The sequence below is a fragment of the Notolepis coatsorum genome (genome assembly GCF_963971535.1).
Source record: "Notolepis coatsorum genome assembly, chromosome: 2".
Taxonomy (NCBI): domain Eukaryota; kingdom Metazoa; phylum Chordata; class Actinopteri; order Aulopiformes; family Paralepididae; genus Notolepis; species Notolepis coatsorum.
The window spans coordinates 105908185-105928184 of NC_140166.1; the positions used below are offsets into that span (position 1 = coordinate 105908185).

Below are 20000 nucleotides of genomic sequence, written 5' to 3' on the forward strand. Positions count from 1 at the left end.
TTTAGGAGCAGGGGGCAGCCACAGTCCAGCGGCTGGAGACCAGCTTCAGTTGTAATGCCAGTTCCTTGCTCAGGGTAATGGCAGGAGTATGAACCTAGCATGCATGTCTTTGATGGTGTGGGAGAAACCAGAGTACCTGGAGGAAACCCATGCGAACACGGGGAGAACATGCAACTCCACACAGACGGGCCTCCCAAATGAATGGAGCGGGACATACAGTTGCTTATACCAGTAAACGTAGAGGAGACTTATTTGATTGAGGAACAGATTTGCCATTTTTAGGGTCTTAGAAACATATTGACATTTTGCAAACCGTCATTCAGATACAGTCAGGACCGGACTGGGGAAATAATTCATACCAGGAGAAATAGCGTGAAATATAGCCCCAATCAGGCCACTTTTTAAGCGGGGGGTCTGGGGGTCCCCCACCAGGACATTTCTTGTTACAAAGACTTAATTTCCTGCATTCTGGTGAATTTTTGTGCATGTGAATCACAAACGAATGAGCCAACAATTGCTTAGTACAATATACTGTTATGAACCTCAAATAAAACTGTTGTGGCACTAGCAATGCTACTCTCTCCACCTTCAAAAAGAAAAAACCAAGAGCACAACATATTTTTCTATTTACTATTATAATACAGTTAACCACTCTCTCCACCTATTCAAACAGAGTGTAGCGGCTATCTTGATGTTCTGATAGACGCTCGGTTGGGTGCGGGGATTCCTCGTCTTTGACGCGCAATTAGAAAAAACACAATGTCGAGTCCGTGTCACCTGCCGTTGGGTGAAGTTCCCATTTAATTGAAGTATTCAACTTAATACATGTGATGAGCCAAACAATAATTTCTGCATAATGCTGTTAATAATACTGAAAACGAGCAAGGGTACGTGCGTGTGTTCGTGCGGTAAAAACCGTGAGATCTCTCCGTCACCCATACCTAGATACCTTGATTGACATAGCATACACCTGTGCCTTTATTCAAAACCTATGCCCTCCGTGCTGACACACAGTGTTTCTTGCTGCCACCCAGTGATGAACTTAACAAACTACAAACTAAGCACAATAACCATCAAATAGCTCCTACACACCGGCCCCAAATGTGAAGGTGGAAAACAATTACATTAAAGAAGAAAAAAGGAGCTATAACAAATGTTCTTGGTTCTTCTCTGAGCCAGAGGTTACCAGCACGTACAGTAACTCAACGTTGGGTCGTGACCTTTACCGCCAGACCTTACACTGCTTCTTGAAGCAGAAAGAGCTTGGATATGGGCCGCTCCAAATGCCCTGTCTTGGTCTTCAACCGTACTGCCCGTACAAGCCCTTTGCCCATCGTTGTGAGAATGTCTGGGGTATGGGGTCATCCCAAGACATGTTCCTTCGACACATTTCTTGCAACAACAGTTTTGGTAGCAAGGTGAATGGTGATGAGAACCCCAACTGGTCACTGGGACTGAAGATTGGAAAAATTCCACGTCTGGTGTGTGCTCGCTTTTCCACTCTCAGTCTTTCCTTCTTTGGGTGGCACACCCAGTGATGAGGGCGATACCACACACTGCCATTTTTGTAGTCCGGCTGGACTTGAGTCACAATTTCTCCGTAGCCACTGTCAATCACATGAGTAAGAATTCTGTGTACTCATTTTGGTAGCCCTTATTCCGTTCAAACTTTCTTTTCAGACCCTGAAGGCGCTGTTCCACAATGCACCTGTTGTTTGGCATGGTGATGTCATCCACTTTAAAAGGCAAGTCCATGCAATAATGTCCTTCCTGCATGCAAATAGACTTATCCAAGATCTCCATAAATCTCAGGTCCTCTCTTGACATCTCCTGCTGCTCCTCCAGTGACTTCTCGTTTAACTCTTGGTTGTACTGAGAGACCAACAGCTCCTCCAGTTTGACAATGGATGTCCTATTGGCATATATGGTCGAGCAGCTTCTCTGACAACCATTATTACCCCTCAAAGGACCGTTGACGACCCACCCCAATAGGGTCTTCACGGCATAAGGTCCATCACCTTGGCTGTTGATAATTTCCCAGGGTTCCATGAGTTTTGATGCATTAGCTCCAATCAAAAGTTCAACATCAGCGTCCAATTCTGGGATCCTGATACCCTTCAGATATTCCCATTTTTCAATATCTTGCTGAGTAGGGATGTTACTCTTTGAAACAGGGATTGTTTCATGTGTGAACGTTTCTGGGAGCTCCATAAAGTGGTTATTATCCAACTTGGACACTTCCAGTCCTGTAAGGATTTGGCTTTCAATTACCTTTTCTTGACCCATAGTGCGCATAAGAATGTTGGTCTTTGTACCCTGTAGATTCAGCTTCTTCATAAGATGGTTGGTACAGAAGGTTGCTGTACTTCCTGGGTCTAAGAAGGCGTAGGTCAGGGAGCTCCAGTAGCTCACCGCGTACCTCGAACGCTATTTCGGCGTCGGGGACAACCGTGCGCGTCACGGATCTGGGGTACACGAGTTCGACTCCCGGACTCGCCGTATTTTCTCAGAGTGTCTTTCCCCCGATCTATACCCCATTCAACCTGTTTCTGTCGGTCATGCTTGACCAGAAAAAAAAGCGATAAACGCTAAAAGAACCAGCTGACTGGTCAAAGTTTAAAAAAAAAAAAAAGGCGTAGGTCTGCATTACTCCATTTCCTTTCTTGGATCTCAACTGTACTGGAACAATGGAAAGGGTACAGTCGTGGTCTCCGGCCCCAGTACAACCACATGCCTGAAGAGACACAAGTGCACTACTGACTGGTGTTTCTTGTGACTTGGTCAATTTGTCGTTGTTGTGGACATGCAGAATAGTCGGGTGTGGCTCTTCACAATAGAGGCAGGCCTCTGAGGACAACTCCTTAGTTACGGTAGGCTGCTTTGGCATCATGTGCACTGTGGGCACAGTTTCAGCTTGGTTGGTTGCGATGGTTATTGCAAAACTGCTTCCTTTAATGCTGCTCCTGGGTAGCGGCGCGCTCTTATCTACAGGCTTTAATGTGATGCTTGGTCGTGCATCTGAAATGTCACCAAAAATGGGATGAGACAATATTTTGACTTGTTTCTCCAAAAAGTTTACCATCTCTGGGAAGGTGGCCCTGTAGCCTTGCCGTTCTTGTATCTCACAAGCTGTAGACCTCCATCTTTCCCGCAGCTTGTAAGGCCATTTCATCATAACATTCCTCATGTTTGATGGAACGTTCATCTCCTCCATGTACTGTATCTCTGTTATAGCGTTGCAGCACCCTCTTAGGAACAGCGTGAACTCCTGCAGCGCCTCTACATCCTCTGCTTTAACAACAGGCCAGCGAAAGGCTTTTTCCATGTAGGCTGTTGCTATCCTGTGCTCATTACCAAAGTGTTCTTTCAAAAGACCTTTTGCTCTTTGATATCCTTGTTGTGGTGGCATGTGTAAGCAGCTTCGCACCAGCTCTCTGGGCTTCCCCCTGGTGTACTGCTCCAGAAAATACAAACAGTCTTGATAACTGCATGTTACCTCTTCAACACAATGTTCAAATGTCCTAACAAAGGAAATGAAGTGCAATGGATCACCATCAAATATGGTTATATCTCTTTTTGGTAAAGTAGATAACATTTGCTGTTGAATGAGCAATGTGGTGAGTTCATTCTGCCTTTGCATGATTCCACAAATGGCATCCTGGTCCACTGTATTTTGCACTGCAGCGTTCTGTGTAGGCTGTCGTTCCTGTGCAGCTACTGACCTACGAGGTGCAGCAGTGGAGGCTGTGAAAGCGTTTTGAGACTGATGCTTTAGAGTAGTGGTGAGAGTCGTCCCAGTGTTTGGTTGCCACTGTGGCATGAGAGTAGTATCCTTTGCTTGTGGAATTCCATGATGTTGTACTTTCTCCTGAAAGTGTGTGTGCATATTCACCTTTGGTCGCACATCATATGTGGAAAAGATAGGTGGCGCTCTTGAGCCTTGATCCGAAATCAGGGTGTTCTCCTTCGGCACAAATGCAGTTGCCTGTAGGTTGAATTGAGGTCTCAGCTCTTTAATAGATTTGCTCAGGTAGGAATTCATTCCATCTGAAAGGGCCTTTCCTCCAACAGCACTGCCTTCCAGCACAGAAAGTCTTGCAGTAACAACAGCCATTTGTGTATCAAGCTCCAGTTGCTCCTTAACTTTTCTGAGTTTCTCTTGTTCCTGTCTGAGTTTCTCCTCTTGTGCCTCTATTTCATGTTTCCTTTGCAGAGCAGCGGTTTGCTCCATTAAAGCCGCTTTCTCTGCCATGGCATTTAAACGTGCAGATGCAGTACTAGAACCTGATGCTCTACTGGCATTGCTTCTTCTGCTTGACCTTTTACTAGACACATTAGACGCACTGTCTCCAGCTTTAATTTCCTCATGCAAATCAGATTTAATTTTTTCCAATTCAGCATTATCATCATTGACCTGAAAAATCCCATTTTCGCTCAACCATGTTGATACTTCATTTACAAATGTATCATTTGTTTCCTTTGTTGCATAAAACCATTCGTCCTGCTTTCTCTGCGTATCCTCAGTTGTAGGATACTCAGTCATCAATGTATTATGTGCCTCAGAGGCAACTTGACATAGAGCTTTGAACTGTTTTAGATTTTGGTGCACAAGATTTACATTGTCATTGGAAACTAGAAGAGTGATGATTTCCCTTTTTAATTTCCTTGCTTGTGTACAATATGCATTTCTGTCCGTTTGGAGCCTTTCAATCAAAATTGATAATCCCTTTAAAGAAGGCTTTCTTATTCTTGGCTCACAAACATTTTGCCCTTGGCTGGGCTCCACAATATCATGACGTAAACTCATTTTTGATAATACGTACTGTTCCTTTAAGAGACTGGAGTCTCTCTCGTGAAAAAAGTCAATACAATAACAACAAAACTTTCAATGCTGCTGCTCCATTAGCAAGCAACCCAGTGCGATACACTAACCAGTCCTCCTTTGGTGTGCTATCTCGGGATGATGATCTTTATCCAGAAGCAGCATTCCAAGCCAGGTTCCAAAATCCTCCATTTGTCCAAGTAAGATCAGGTTTTTACTTGTGTAGCGGCTATCTTGATGTTCTGATAGACGCTCGGTTGGGTGCGGGGATTCCTCGTCTTTGACGCGCAATTAGAAAAAACACAATGTCGAGTCCGTGTCACCTGCCGTTGGGTGAAGTTCCCATTTAATTGAAGTATTCAACTTAATACATGTGATGAGCCAAACAATAATTTCTGCATAATGCTGTTAATAATACTGAAAACGAGCGAGGGTACGTGCGTGTGTTCGTGCGGTAAAAACCGTGAGATCTCTCCGTCACCCATACCTAGATACCTTGATTGACATAGCATACACCTGTGCCTTTATTCAAAACCTATGCGCTCCGTGCTGCCACCCAGTGCTCCGTGCTGCCACCCAGTGATGAACTTAACAAACTACAAACTAAACACAAAAACCATCAAATAGCTCCTACACAGAGCAAGAGCACAATACCATATTCACTTTACTGATGCACTACCCATCAACAGTTAAAATAGCCCTTTACACAAACATTAAATAACAGACCTTTCATTACAATACTATAATAACAGTAGCCACTGCCAGAATAGTGACACATGTATCGTGTGTGGTGAGCACACGCATGCACGCACAACGAAGACAGAAGATTGCGTTGTCTCAATCATTTTAACTATAAAATGAGCTCAAAGTATGAGCTCACTGACTGAAATTTCCAACAAAAAGCATCAATTGTCAAATAATATTGATCACATTAACTAGACTAGATGTTTTTGAGGAAATTAGAAAGGGAACAACAACTTAACCCTTGTGTCTGATCAGATTCTTATTTTTTGATAACTTTGCAGTGATTATGATTATATGTGGCAAAGGTGTGTAATCTTTGAATTATCTTGGAATTATTTTGACTTTCTCTTTCATAAATTGTTTATTCAACTTCAGCCCCAATCATAACCACCACATATTGTTTTTTGTAATGTCAGATTTAACAACTCCTTTCAGAAAAGTGGGAGTATTTCATTTTGAATCTGAAGTTGAATAAAATATTTATGGAAAAGAAAGTGTGAAATTATTTCAACATATAATCTTTTTATGGCGTTTTTCAATTTAGTCCCCTAATATGGTAAGAGTATAACACTTTAGTTTTCAGACACAAGGGTTAAATTATTTATTTGTTTCTTGGAAGATTTAACATTGGGCTTTTGACAGGGGAGATGATGCATTGCATGGTAACGTTAGCTAGCTAACATCCACATGTTTATTTTTATCACTGACTAACCTGCTGGTTCCTTGACCTTGGTGCAAGAAAACATTTGATAAATGTTGCCGGATTTAGCAGCATCTCCTGTAAGGGCCTTTCTTTTTCTTTGTTTTATCCCTCTCACCTCCACCATTTCTCTTTCTGTCCATCTTGACATCAACGTTAATTGACTTTCGCTCTACTGTATCTCTCCCGAGTCCCTCACTACCTGGCGCATTGCCTGGCTGTTATTCTGCATCTGAGTGCCATCTGCCATTCCATTCGCTGCCTCCACTGTCAATCAGTTGTATCGCCTCGTCCCGCCTCCACCAATCACAAGCGGCAGCACGGCTCCATTGTGTGTGTGTGATCCGCGTGAGGGAGAGAGAGTCAGATAGTTCTCCAACTCTGTCGCAGACAGTGAAATCCTGGTTGTTCCCCGCCCACCTAGGTTATCTAACTATCGCGCCGCGCCGCCGCCACAACTAGAAACAATGGCCTGGCAAAAAATAAAAATATTATAATAAAAAAAATTATAATTTTTTTTTTTTTTTTTATAATTTTTTTTTTATCTGTGCAGGCCACCGGGAAAACTCCCGGTGCTCCCGATGGCCAGTCCGGGCCTGGATACAGTATATTTTTTTAAAGGGATTTCTGTTATATTTTGGGTGTGTATTTGTGAGGTTTTTGTCCTTTGCTCACTTACTCGCTCTGTTCCTTTAAGCCTACTCGCTCTGTTTCCAATTGTTTTCTGTTAATCATTTCATTCCCCTATTCACACGCTTCTTCCCAGAGACGTCGTTGATTGGTTCTCCCCCGTCCACACGCTTATCAATCACATCCCTCAGCTGTCACTGCTTGTCAATTAAGCATTCCCGTATTATTTATACCCCGTTTCCCCATTCAAGTTTTGTTTGGATCGTTTTGATATTTCAGTTGCATTCGCCGTTCCTGCTGCCTGCTGTTGTTTCCCTTTGCTTTGCCTCCAGGATATTCAAGAAGCATTCCTCTTGGACACCCTTTCCCCGAGGCGACGCGCTCGCTCCATTCTGTTCCAACGCTCTTTACGCACAACGCCTGGGTGAGTTTTTTATGACTGTCTTTGATCCAATTCCATTTTTCGTGTGTTTATATAACACTGAAGATTTCCAGCTTTTTATCAGACAGTCACTCACCCAGCGTTTAGCCTTTTTTGGATTGTTTCATTGGGATAATATTTTGGCCTAACATCTCCCACTGTGTGTTTACACACCGAAGATATTATCACATTGGATTTGTATTTTGGGACTTCGCTCACAGTGTTTATTTTGCACCGAAGATATCTATCACTTGGGATTGTGTTTGGAACGTTACTCACAGTGTGTATTTACACCGAAGATTCAGTCACTTGGATAACTCCTGTTCACCTGCTCTGTTCCACCTGCACTCTGAGTTAAACTCGCTCCCTCTCTCTCTCTCGGTCCCGCAACCACCTCGGAGATTCTGCCGAGAGAAGTCTGCAGAGCGGCTCTGACGTCAGCGTCTGCTTCCCCTGACTACCATCCCGGGAGAAGCTGCAGAGCAGCAACATTTATCCTTGCTTGTATTCCAGTCTTTGTTTGAACTCTTCCAAGTCTGTGCTGTTTATTTAGTCTTAATAAACAAGCCCTTGTTTTTGGCAACTCTGAATCCTACTCTCTTGTGTCGTTGCGTTTGGGGTCGGTGTCAAACCATAACATTACGATCCAACCAAAATGACGACCCCAGCCGACACAGAGAGGGTCAGAACCGCACTTGCTAATCAAGTCGAGTTGACCAGGGATCACAGCCACCAACTAGAGAGGGCTGCGGCTGCGGTGCAGGATCTCAGGGAACAGGTCCTGCCTATTCAAGAGTCACTGGCCGCTCTGGCGGGACAACAATCTGGTATTCTCGTTCAGCTTCACTCGCTGAGCGACACCATTAATGCTTTACTTCCCTCACATCCTTCAGGAGCATTCCCCGCAGCCCCAGCAGATCCCGCACCTCGGGAACCCCGTCTCTCCGTCCCACGGCTGTTCGACGGCAATCCCGAGGAGTGTGCCACATTCATCATGCAATGTGAGTTGGTTTTCCGTCATCAACCAAGCCGTTTTACTTCTAGAGGGTCCCAAGTGGCCTATATGACGAACTTGCTTTCAGGCCATGCTGCCCAGTGGGTCACTTCCTCCTGGGCAATGGATGCAGATTTAGTTTTCTCCTATCCAGACTTCGTGGCGGAGCTCCGCAGAGTGTTCCACCATCCAGCCCGAGGTCTGGACCCTGGAGCCCGGTTGGGGACCTTCCGACAGGGGAGCGGCAGGGTAATTGACTACGTCCTGGAGTTCCGACTGGCGGCGGTGGAGAGTGGATGGAACGACCCTGCACTTCGCCTAACCTTCTTGAGGGGGCTCAGTGACGCAGTCCGGGACCAGCTCGCTACCCGGGAGGTGCCCGACTCCCTCGAGGACCTGTTTAGCCTCGTCATCCGCATCGACAGACGCCTCCAGGAGAGAAGGCGCGAGAGGACCCGACTGTTACCTCCTGAGGTACCCCGGATTCCCCGGAGGCATGACGTCACTCCTGGACGCCCTGTCCTCAACACAACTGGTGGTAGCGGGTCCTCCCGTTCGGCTCGCGAGGAGGAACCCATGCAGCTGGGACGCTCTCATCTGAGCCAGGCGGAGCGTGAGGCAAGGCTCAGGTCCGGTCTCTGCCTCTACTGCGGAAGGGAGGGACACCGAATCGCCGACTGCCCCACCCGGCCAAAAGATCAGGCTCGCCGAGACCCCGGGAAATCCTGGTGAGCCGTTTTTCCCATTCCCAGAGCCGCGCACCACCTGACCATCTGATGAGCGTCACCCTGGCCTGGGGGGACCAACGAGCCACGGTGGAGGCCCTCATCGACTCTGGGGCAGACGAGAATTTCCTCGACTTCGAGTTTGCTACCCGAGCCAACATTCCACTTGAGGACCTTGTGAGGCCCTTGGAGATCTTTTCGTTGGACCAACACCGCCTGGCCGACATCTCTCAACGCACCGGCCCAGTCGTGCTGACCATCGCTGGGAACCACGTCGAGAGAATCCAGTTCCTCATCACCCAATCCCCCCTTGTCCCGGTGGTCCTGGGTAGGCCCTGGCTCGCGCTGCACGAGCCCCACATCGCCTGGTCCTCCGGTACCATCAAGGGCTGGAGCTCCTCCTGTCACGCCCTGTGTCTGCAGGCGGCGTCCTGTCCCCCGCCCCGGAGGCCCGCTGGTGAGTCGCCTCCGGACCTCTCGTCCATACCTCCCGAGTACCACGACCTCTTGGAGGTTTTCAGTAAATCCAGGGCTCAGGCCCTTCCACCTCACCGCCCCTATGACTGCGCCATCGACCTCCGCCAAGGGGCTCCCCTTCCCGGCAGCCGCCTCTACAGTCTGACCGTTCCGGAGAAGAAGGCGATGGATCTCTACATCTCTGAGTCATTGGAAGCAGGACTCATTCGGCCTTCCTCCTCCCCGGTGGCGGCCGGTTTCTTCTTTGTTGGTAAGAAGGATGGGGACCTGCGACCCTGCATCGACTATCGCCAGCTCAACGAGATCACCATCAAGAACAAGTACCCGCTACCTCTCATGAACTCCACCTTCGAGCCACTGACCCAGGCCTCCGTCTTCACCAAGCTGGACCTCCGGAGTGCCTACCATCTTGTCCGTATCCGTGAGGGCGATGAGTGGAAGACCGCCTTCAAGACCCCCAGGGGCCACTACGAGTACCTAGTGATGCCGTTCGGCCTCACCAACGCCCCGGCGGTATTCCAGGCACTCATGAACGACGTCCTTCGTGACATGCTGGAGGTGTTCGTGGTGGTGTACCTGGACGACATCCTCATCTTCTCCAGGACCCTCGAGGAACACATCCAGCATGTCCGCCGTGTGCTGGAGCGCCTCCTCCACAATCGGCTCTTCGTCAAGGCGGAGAAGTGCCGTTTCCACTCCGACTCCGTCGACTACCTGGGCTTCATCGTTGAGAAGGGCTTGACCCGAGCGGATCCTCGCAAGATCCAAGCTGTGGAGGATTGGCCTGAACCCACCACTCGGAAGGAGTTACAGAGTTTCCTCGGGTTCGCCAACTTCTACCGAAGGTTCATCCGGAACTACAGTCAGGTGGTGGAGCCACTTACCAAGCTGACCTCCCCCGCTCTGCCGTTCGACTGGTCCCCAGTGGCATGTGCTGCGTTCCGCTCCCTCAAGAAGAGGTTCACTTCCGCCCCTATCCTGCTCCACCCTGACCCCAAGAGACAGTTCATTGTGGAGGTGGACGCCTTGGATACTGGACTGGGCGCTGTCCTATCCCAACGTTCTCTTTCGGACCAGAAGGTGCATCCGTGCGCCTTCTACTCGCGTCGTTTCCTCCCTGCCGAGAGGAACTACGACACCGGCAATCGGGAGCTGCTGGCGGTCGTGGCTGCGTTGGAGGAGTGGCGTCATTGGCTAGAGGGAGCCGAGGAGCCTTTTACCATCTGGACGGACCACAAGAACCTGACGTTCATCCGCGCTTCCAGGCGCCTCAACGGTCGGCAGGCGAGATGGGCCAGTTTCCTCAGTCGGTTCGACTTCTCGCTGACCTTCCGCCCCGGTTCCCGCAACACGAAGGCCGACTCCCTGTCCCGGTTACACTCCAAGGGGGCTCCACCCTCTGAGGACCCTACTCCCATCCTCCCGGAGGCCCGAGTGGTTGGAGCCATCACCTTGGGCATCGAGGGTGTGGTTAGACGTGCCCTACGCTTCCAGCGTGCTCCAAGCAACGTTCCTATTCATCGTCCCTTCGTCCCCGACTCTGTCCGGTCCCGGGTACTGCTTTGGGGCCATACCAGCCGGTTCGCCTGCCACCCTGGCGTCCATCGCACGTTCTCCTTCCTGGCTCGTCGTTTCTGGTGGCCCACCATGCGGAACGACGTCAAGGAGTTCGTATTGGCCTGCGCGGTCTGTGCCCGCAGCAAGGCCTCACACCAGGCACCCTCCGGGCTCTTACAGCCACTTCCCGTTCCAAGCCGTCCTTGGTCACATGTGGCGCTAGACTTCGTCACAGGTCTTCCCTCCTCCCAGGGGAACACTTGCCTTCTGACCGTGGTGGATCGATTCAGCAAGGGGGTTCACCTCGTGGCCCTTTCCAAGCTTCCCTCGGCGGCCGAGACGGCGGACCTCCTGACTCACCACGTGTTCCGCCTTCATGGGTTTCCCCAGGACATCGTCTCTGACCGGGGGCCCCAGTTCACCTCCCAGGTATGGCGGGCCTTTTGCAAGGGATTGGGGGCGACGGTCAGTCTTTCCTCTGGTTATCATCCCCAGACTAACGGACAGACGGAGAGGATGAACCAGAGCGTGGAGTCAGCTCTTTGGTGTGTGGCAGCCGAGAGACCGGCATCCTGGAGCCGTTTCCTTCCCTGGGTTGAATACTCCATCAATTCAATGGTCAGTTCCGCCACCGGCCTCTCACCATTTGAGGTTTCCCTGGGCTACCAACCCCCTCTTTTCCCCGCACAGGAGGCGGAAGTGGCAGTTCCCTCCGTGCAGGACCACCTCGACCGCTGCCGACGAGTTTGGGAGATCACCAGGACCGCGCTGCTCCGGACATCTGAGCGCGCCTGTCGTGGTGCCGACCGGCGCCGGGTTCCTGCGCCGACTTACCTCCCTGGGCAGAGGGTGTGGCTCTCCGCAAAGGACCTCCCGCTTCGGTCCTCGGCCAAGAAACTCAACCCCCGTTTCGTCGGACCTTTCGAGGTCCTGAAGGTACTCAGTCCGGCGGCCCTACGCCTGAAACTTCCTGCGTCCATGCACATTCACCCCGTGTTCCATGTCTCCCGGGTTAAGCCCGTCTCCCTCAGTCCCCTTATGCCTCCAGCTCCTGATCCTCCGCCTCCCGTGTTGGTGGATGGTCACCCCCAGTGGCAGGTCCGCCGGTTGATGGGCGTTCGTCGGCGGGGCCGGGGGTTCCAATACCTGGTGGACTGGGAGGGTTACGGCCCTGAGGAGCGTAGCTGGGTCTCCCGGCAGCTCATCGTGGATCCCGGCTTGATCACTGACTTCCATTGTGCCCATCCTGACGAGCCGGGTCGGCCTGGTCGCCGGGTGGCTCCCGTGGAGGGGGGGGTACTGTGAGGTTTTTGTCCTTTGCTCACTTACTCGCTCTGTTCCTTTAAGCCTACTCGCTCTGTTTCCAATTGTTTTCTGTTAATCATTTCATTCCCCTATTCACACGCTTCTTCCCAGAGACGTCGTTGATTGGTTCTCCCCCGTCCACACGCTTATCAATCACATCCCTCAGCTGTCACTGCTTGTCAATTAAGCATTCCCGTATTATTTATACCCCGTTTCCCCATTCAAGTTTTGTTTGGATCGTTTTGATATTTCAGTTGCATTCGCCGTTCCTGCTGCCTGCTGTTGTTTCCCTTTGCTTTGCCTCCAGGATATTCAAGAAGCATTCCTCTTGGACACCCTTTCCCAGAGGCGACGCGCTCGCTCCATTCTGTTCCAACGCTCTTTACGCACAACGCCTGGGTGAGTTTTTTATGACTGTCTTTGATCCAATTCCGTTTTTCGTGTGTTTATATAACACTGAAGATTTCCAGCTTTTTATCAGACAGTCACTCACCCAGCGTTTAGCCTTTTTTGGATTGTTTCATTGGGATAATATTTTGGCCTAACATCTCCCACTGTGTGTTTACACACCGAAGATATTATCACATTGGATTTGTATTTTGGGACTTCGCTCACAGTGTTTATTTTGCACCGAAGATATCTATCACTTGGGATTGTGTTTGGAACGTTACTCACTGTGTGTATTTACACCGAAGATTCAGTCACTTGGATAACTCTGTTTTCGGGTACAAGTCACCTCTCCTGTTCACCTGCTCTGTTCCACCTGCACTCTGAGTTAAACTCGCTCCCTCTCTCTCTCTCGGTCCCGCAACCACCTCGGAGATTCTGCCGAGAGAAGTCTGCAGAGCGGCTCTGACGTCAGCGTCTGCTTCCCCTGACTACCATCCCGGGAGAAGCTGCAGAGCAGCAACATTCATCCTTGCTTGTATTCCAGTCTTTGTTTGAACTCTTCCAAGTCTGTGCTGTTTATTTAGTCTTAATAAACAAGCCCTTGTTTTTGGCAACTCTGAATCCTACTCTCTTGTGTCGTTGCGTTTGGGGTCGGTGTCAAACCATAACAGTATTGATGATGTATTTCACCTGTTTTGGCGAGGGTAAGCTAGGTTAATGGTTTTTTATTTAAAAATGAGAACATATTTTATTCACAATATTGAAATTGACATTCCTGATATTTAAAAAAAAATAAAATGTATTCTATTTATTTTTGGGATTTCTGTATTTTTCACCCATCCCAATTTTTGTCGTTATGCCAATTCCCTTTCTGGTCGTTGCGCATATTGCCACACTGTCGGCCTGGGGAGGGTATAGAACTACCACATGCCTCCTCCGATACATGTGGAGTCGCCAGCCACTTCTTTTCACCTGACAGCGAGGAGTTTTACTGGGGGAACGTAACGCGTGCAGAGGTTCACACTATTTCCCCCAGATCCCCTCCCTGCTGAACAAGCACCCTGACCGACCACTAGGAGTCGCAGTTTACAACGACCAGGACACATACCCCGCCGGCTTCCCACCTGCTGCTAACACTGCCAATTGTGTTAGTAGGGACGACTGACCAAGCCGGAGGTAACGCTGACAGCTGGATTAGATCCCGGAGTCTCTGCGGTGGTAGGCGAGTGCTTAGTCCACTGCGCGACCCAGCTGCCCCCGACATGCCTGATATTTAAGCAGTTGATTGCTATACGGTACCACAGACAGTTGTAGGTGCGTACATAGCAGTCAATGATGTGAATGACATGTGTGGAGGTTTCAGTGAGGTCATTGCTTCCCACTCATTTATCCCACTGATTTCCCTCTTTCTCCACTATACTATACACTCTCCGGCTGTAGTATTCCAACGTTGTGCTTTTATATGCACCAACTACTGTAGAAACACTTAGTGAATCACTAATACTATATAGTAATGCGTCTAAGGAGGGGGAAACACATGAATACTATGGTGGTTCACTATATTCATTCTATAGAAATACTATGGCATTTCTGTGGTAAATCTCTATATTACATGAAAGCAAACAAAGAAAGGAATAGGCTAATGGTGTTTCACCATAATATTCCACTATAGGATGCATTAGAAACACTATGGTGAATCACAACAGTATTTATCCGGTACATCTCTATAGAGAACATAAGCCAGCATTCTAGAACGGATTACATTTGTTGATATTAGCAAACAATGCCGCGGGAAATCAACTGTAGTCCAAGCTGTTTCCATAGCAACGCATAAGACATGCCACTGAAACGGTCTACAGTCTGTATGAGGAAAAATAAAGAAACCTTCACAGGAATACTATAGTTTTAGTACATTTTTTGTCGTTTGCTCCGCCAGGTGGTTGTCGGCTCTTTAGAATCATGAACTCATCACTGCCTCGTTATAAACCATGACATCTCCACTTAAGCTTCTCTATACGTCAGCCAAAACCCCTGAGGCTGTTCAGAAGAATCCCTTTTCTTAATATCCCGTGCATGTCTACACAGAGAGAGAGAGGGAGAGGGAGAGAGAGGGAGGAATAGAGAGAGAGAGATCCGTACCACACCGTCACTGAGAAGGTGAGGACGCTCTCCACAGTGGCTCTGTATAAATTGAGCATCGCCTCCCTGGACGCACCAAACTTTTTAAGTTGGCGCAGGGGGTGGAGCCTCTGGTGGGCCTTGCTGATTATGTGGCTGGTGTTAACTTCCCACTTAAAATGTTCACATTATGGTGGTGCCAAGGAATTTAAAACGATCTACTCTCTCCACTCAGAGAGAGAGAGAGAGAGAGGGATCCTCTCTCTTATCACACACTTATCCTCTCTTATCACACACTTATCCTCTCTTATCACACACTTATCCTCTCTTATCACACACTTATCCTCTCTTATCACACACTTATCCTTTCTTATCACACACTTATCCTCTCTTATCACACACTTATCCTCTCTTATCACACACTTATCCTCTTATCACACACTTATCCTCTCTTATCACACACTTATCCTCTCTTATCACACACTTATCCTCTTATCACACACTTATCCTCTCTTATCACACACTTATCCTCTCTTATCACACACTTATCCTTTCTTATCACACACTTATCCTCTTATCACACACTTATCCTCTCTTATCACACACTTATCCTCTCTTATCACACACTTATCCTCTCTTATCACACACTTATCCTCTTATCACACACTTATCCTCTCTTATCACACACTTATCCTTTCTTATCACACACTTATCCTCTCTTATCACACACGTATCCTCTCTTATCACACACTTATCCTTTCTTATCACACACTTATCCTCTCTTATCACACACTTATCCTCTTATCACACACTTATCCTCTCTTATCACACACTTATCCTTTCTTATCACACACTTATCCTCTCTTATCACACACTTATCCTCTTATCACACACTTATCCTCTCTTATCACACACTTATCCTCTCTTATCACACACTTATCCTCTCTTATCACACACTTATCCTCTTATCACACACTTATCCTCTCTTATCACACACTTATCCTCTCTTATCACACACTTATCCTTTCTTATCACACACTTATCCTCTCTTATCACACACTTATCCTCTCTTATCACACACTTATCCTCTCTTATCACACACTTATCCTCTCTTATCACACACTTATCCTTTCTTATCACACACTTATCCTCTCTTATCACACACTTATCCTTTCTTATCACACACTTATCCTCTCTTATCACACACTTATCCTCTCTTATCACACACTTATCCTCTTATCACACACTTATCCTCTCTCTGCCCTCTTGCTCCCTCCATCCAATTTGATTGATTCCGTCAAGTCTCGGTTCAAAACATACTTTTATTCTTTGGCATTTGGTTCCTCTGGGTCAGGTCAGAAAACGTTTGTATATTTTCAGTATATTAAGTGTTTTAATATAATAAATAAGTATATTTATACCCATATCTTTCTGATGACCCCCCCCCTCTCTCTTTCGCTGCCTCCCTCCCTCCCAATTTTCAATAGAAGAATTTATTGACATGGTTCACATTAAGTTACCTAACTTCTCTCTCTCTCTCTCTCTCTCTCTCTCTCTCTCTCTCTCTCTCTCTCTCTCTCTCTCTCTCTCTCTCTCTCTCTCTCTCTCTCTCTCTCTCTCTCTCTCTCCCCAGCCGTTCCATCCCATGGTGAACCTGGTGTGCAGTGTTGAGTTGAGGATGTTCCTGTGTGCGCTCTACGCCCCCGTGTGCACCGAGTACGGCCGGGTGTCGCTGCCCTGCCGCGCCCTCTGCCAGCGCACCAAGGATGACTGTCACAACCTGATGGAGATGTTCGGAGTCACCTGGCCAGACGAGATGGAGTGCAGCAGGTGTGTGTGTGTGTGTGTGTGTGTGTGTGTGTGTGTGTGTGTGTGTGTGTGTGTGTGTGTGCGTGCGTACGCTGAAGGGAGCTTCCACTACATTGCCTGCCACTGATCCTGACTGAAACTGGCCTCTTTGCTTGTAAGAAAGTGTCTCTGCGGAAATGGATGCTTATAAAGTGGTGTTGACTCATTACGGTGGTGTGTCTCTCATCCTGCACTGGCCTCCTGGGGATGTAATAACAACACACTATAGGAAAATGTCAATTATCTCTGTGCCACAGAAATCACGTCTCACACATGGAAGCTTAAAGTGGAAATGAAGCAGTGAGCATAAATACATATTCATAGCATCACATTAGTATTTAGATAAGCCACAGAAGAAGTCACGTTATAAAAATAAGCAGTTTCTAAGAAAAAACGATTTGTTGTGTACATTTCTGAAGCATTTAGCATTATGGGCGCGGCCATTTTGTTGCTGACGTCATACCGTGGCTTGGGTGTATACACTCTGGTTAGCTGCCTATATTGAATGGGTCGGTCAGCAAATAAAATGTTGCCTACAAAACAACGGGACCGCGGTGGTTCTGTTTGTATTGCTCCTGGCTGTTCAAACTAATTTTACCATGTGAGAGAGAGGAAAGTTGGTTAATTTCCACAAACTACCAGTGAAAAAAACAGTGTTGTTGACATGTTGGCTCGGGCTGCCTGCACCCAGACGGCGCGACCAGCCTGTTGGACAGGGAAGGAGGATCTGCAGCGAACACTTCATTGCCTCGGATTATGTTGTTGGGGTGGGAGGTTTGTCCAGAAGACCACTAATCAGCTGAAGCCCGATGCGGTTCCCTCTGTCTTTGACAGACAGACGCAGGCAGTTCAGCGTCGGGATCATTTAGCCTGCTGGCTACCTAGCTCCACTTCAACCAGCGTTGGGAGCTCCAACGTTAGCTTGCCGATGCTACCAGCACATCGACAAGCTAGCGTTGGGAGCTCCAACGTTAGCTTGCCGATGCTACCAGCACATCGACAAGCTGCTGGAGCCAGCTAACGTTAGCTTGCTGATGCTACCAGCACATCGACAAGCTGCTGGAGCTCCCAACGCTGGTTGAAGTGGAGCTAGGTAGCCAGCAGGCTAAATGCTCCCGACGACATCGACAAGCTGCTGGAGCCAGCTAACGTTAGCTTGACTGGTTGCTGGCTAACTAACGTGGCTACTCGTCCCGGGAGATAACGGCGCTGCCTGGCTGGTTGTTGGCTAACTAACGTGGCTACTCGTCCCGGGAGATAACGGCGCTGCCTGGCTGGTTGCTGGCTAACTAACGCTAACCAGCCAGGCAGCGCCGTTATCTCCCGGGATGAGTAGCCACGTTGTCGTCGGGGAGCATTTAGCCTGCTGGCTACCTAGCTCCACTTCAACCAGCATCGGGAGATCCAGCAGCTTGTCGATGTGCTAATAGCCTCAGCAACCTAACGTTAGCTGGCTCCAGCAGATCGACAAGCTGCTGGAGCCAGCTACCGTTAGCTGCTGGCTACCTAGCTCCACTTCAACCAGCATCGGGAGCTCCAGCAGCTTGTCGATGTGCTAATAGCCTCAGCAAGCTAACGTTAGCTGGCTCCAGCAGCTTGTCGATCTGCTGGAGCCAGCTAACGTTAGGTTGCTGAGGCTATTAGCACATCGACAAGCTGCTGGAGCTCCCGATGCTGGTTGAAGTGGAGCTAGGTAGCCAGCAGGCTAAATGCTCCGCGACGCTGAACTGCCTGCGCCGGTCTGTCTGTCGAAGACCGAGGGAACCGCGTCCGGCTTCAGCTGATTAGTGGTCTTCTGGACAAACATCCCACCCCAACAACATAATCCGAGGCAATGAAGTGTTCGCTGCAGATCCTCCTTCCCTGTCCAACAGGCTGGTCGCGCCGTCTGGGTGCAGGCAGCCCGAGCCAACATGTCAACAACACTGTTTTTTTCACTGGTAGTTTGTGGAAATTAACCAACTTTCCTCTCTCTCACATGGTAAAATTAGTTTGAACAGCCAGGAGCAATACAAACAGAACCACCGCGGTCCCGTTGTTTTGTAGGCAACATTTTATTTGCTGACCGACCCATTCAATATAGGCAGCTAACCAGAGTGTATACACCCAAGCCACGGTATGACGTCAGCCATGACGTCAGCAACAAAATGGCGGCGCCCATGTTGAAAACAGGGATATTATATTATATTTTTCAGACAAATAAGATGGATTTCACATTTGATTATAGAACCCTGTCTTACACAAGGTACACAACAAACAAACTAGGATCACATTGCTCACTGCTTCATCTCCACTTTAATATATACTCTAAGCCCCTGTACCACACTGACAGCATAGCATCTAAGCCCATGTAACACACTGACAGCATAGCATCTAAGCCCATGTAACACACTGACAGCATAGTAACTAAGCCCATGTAACACACTGACAGCATAGTAACTAAGCCCCTGTAACACACTGACAGCATAGTAACTAAGCCCCTGTAACACACTGACAGCATAGTAACTAAGCCCATGTAACACACTGACAGCATAGTAACTAAGCCCATGTAACACACTGACAGCATAGTAACTAAGCCCATGTAACACACTGACAGCATAGTAACTAAGCCCATGTAACACACTGACAGCATAGTAACTAAGCCCCTGTAACACACTGACAGCATAGTAACTAAGCCCATGTAACACACTGACAGCATAGTAACTAAGCCCATGTAACACACTGACAGCATAGTAACTAAGCCCATGTAACACACTGACAGCATAGCATCTAAGCCCCTGTAACACACTGACAGCATAATAACTAAGCCCATGTAACACACTGACAGCATAGTAACTAAGCCCATGTAACACACTGACAGCATAGCATCTAAGCCCCTGTAACACACTGACAGCATAGCATATAAGACCCTGTAACCAGTACCACTTTGTTTGTACTGTTCAATAACTAGCAAAATAGTGATAGTGAAAAGTGAAAAATATTCAGGTCATCACGTTGACTTAACTCTGATAATAAGAGCCTAAATGCCTACCCCAACTTTGACCAAACTCTAAATCTAAGCCCCCCTTCCCAGGTTCCCAGACTGCGACGAGGCCTACCCTCGTCCAGAAGACCTCCTCACCATCACAGAGCCCACAGAGTCCTCTCTGACTGTCCAGAGGGAGTACGGCTTCTGGTGCCCCATGGAGCTCAAGGTGGACCCCGAGCTCAGCTACTCCTTCCTGGGCAAGAGCGACTGCTCGGCCCCCTGCCCCTCCATGTTCTTCAGC

At 48.3% G+C, this 20000-nt stretch overlaps 1 protein-coding gene across 1 annotated transcript in view; it reads left to right on the forward strand.

The window, feature by feature from the left end:
* The window catches only part of LOC311247656 (frizzled-3-like), a gene marked incomplete at its 3' end in the record, with an annotated part of 113688 nt that overhangs the window by 54925 nt on the left and 38763 nt on the right, over positions 1-20000 (forward strand). Inside the window, 2 exon segments of the mRNA XM_084337915.1 lie at positions 16517-16713; positions 19805-20000. The exon segment at positions 19805-20000 is cut by the window's right edge and continues 34 nt beyond it. Coding sequence (XP_084194041.1) covers positions 16517-16713; positions 19805-20000 — 393 coding nt within the window.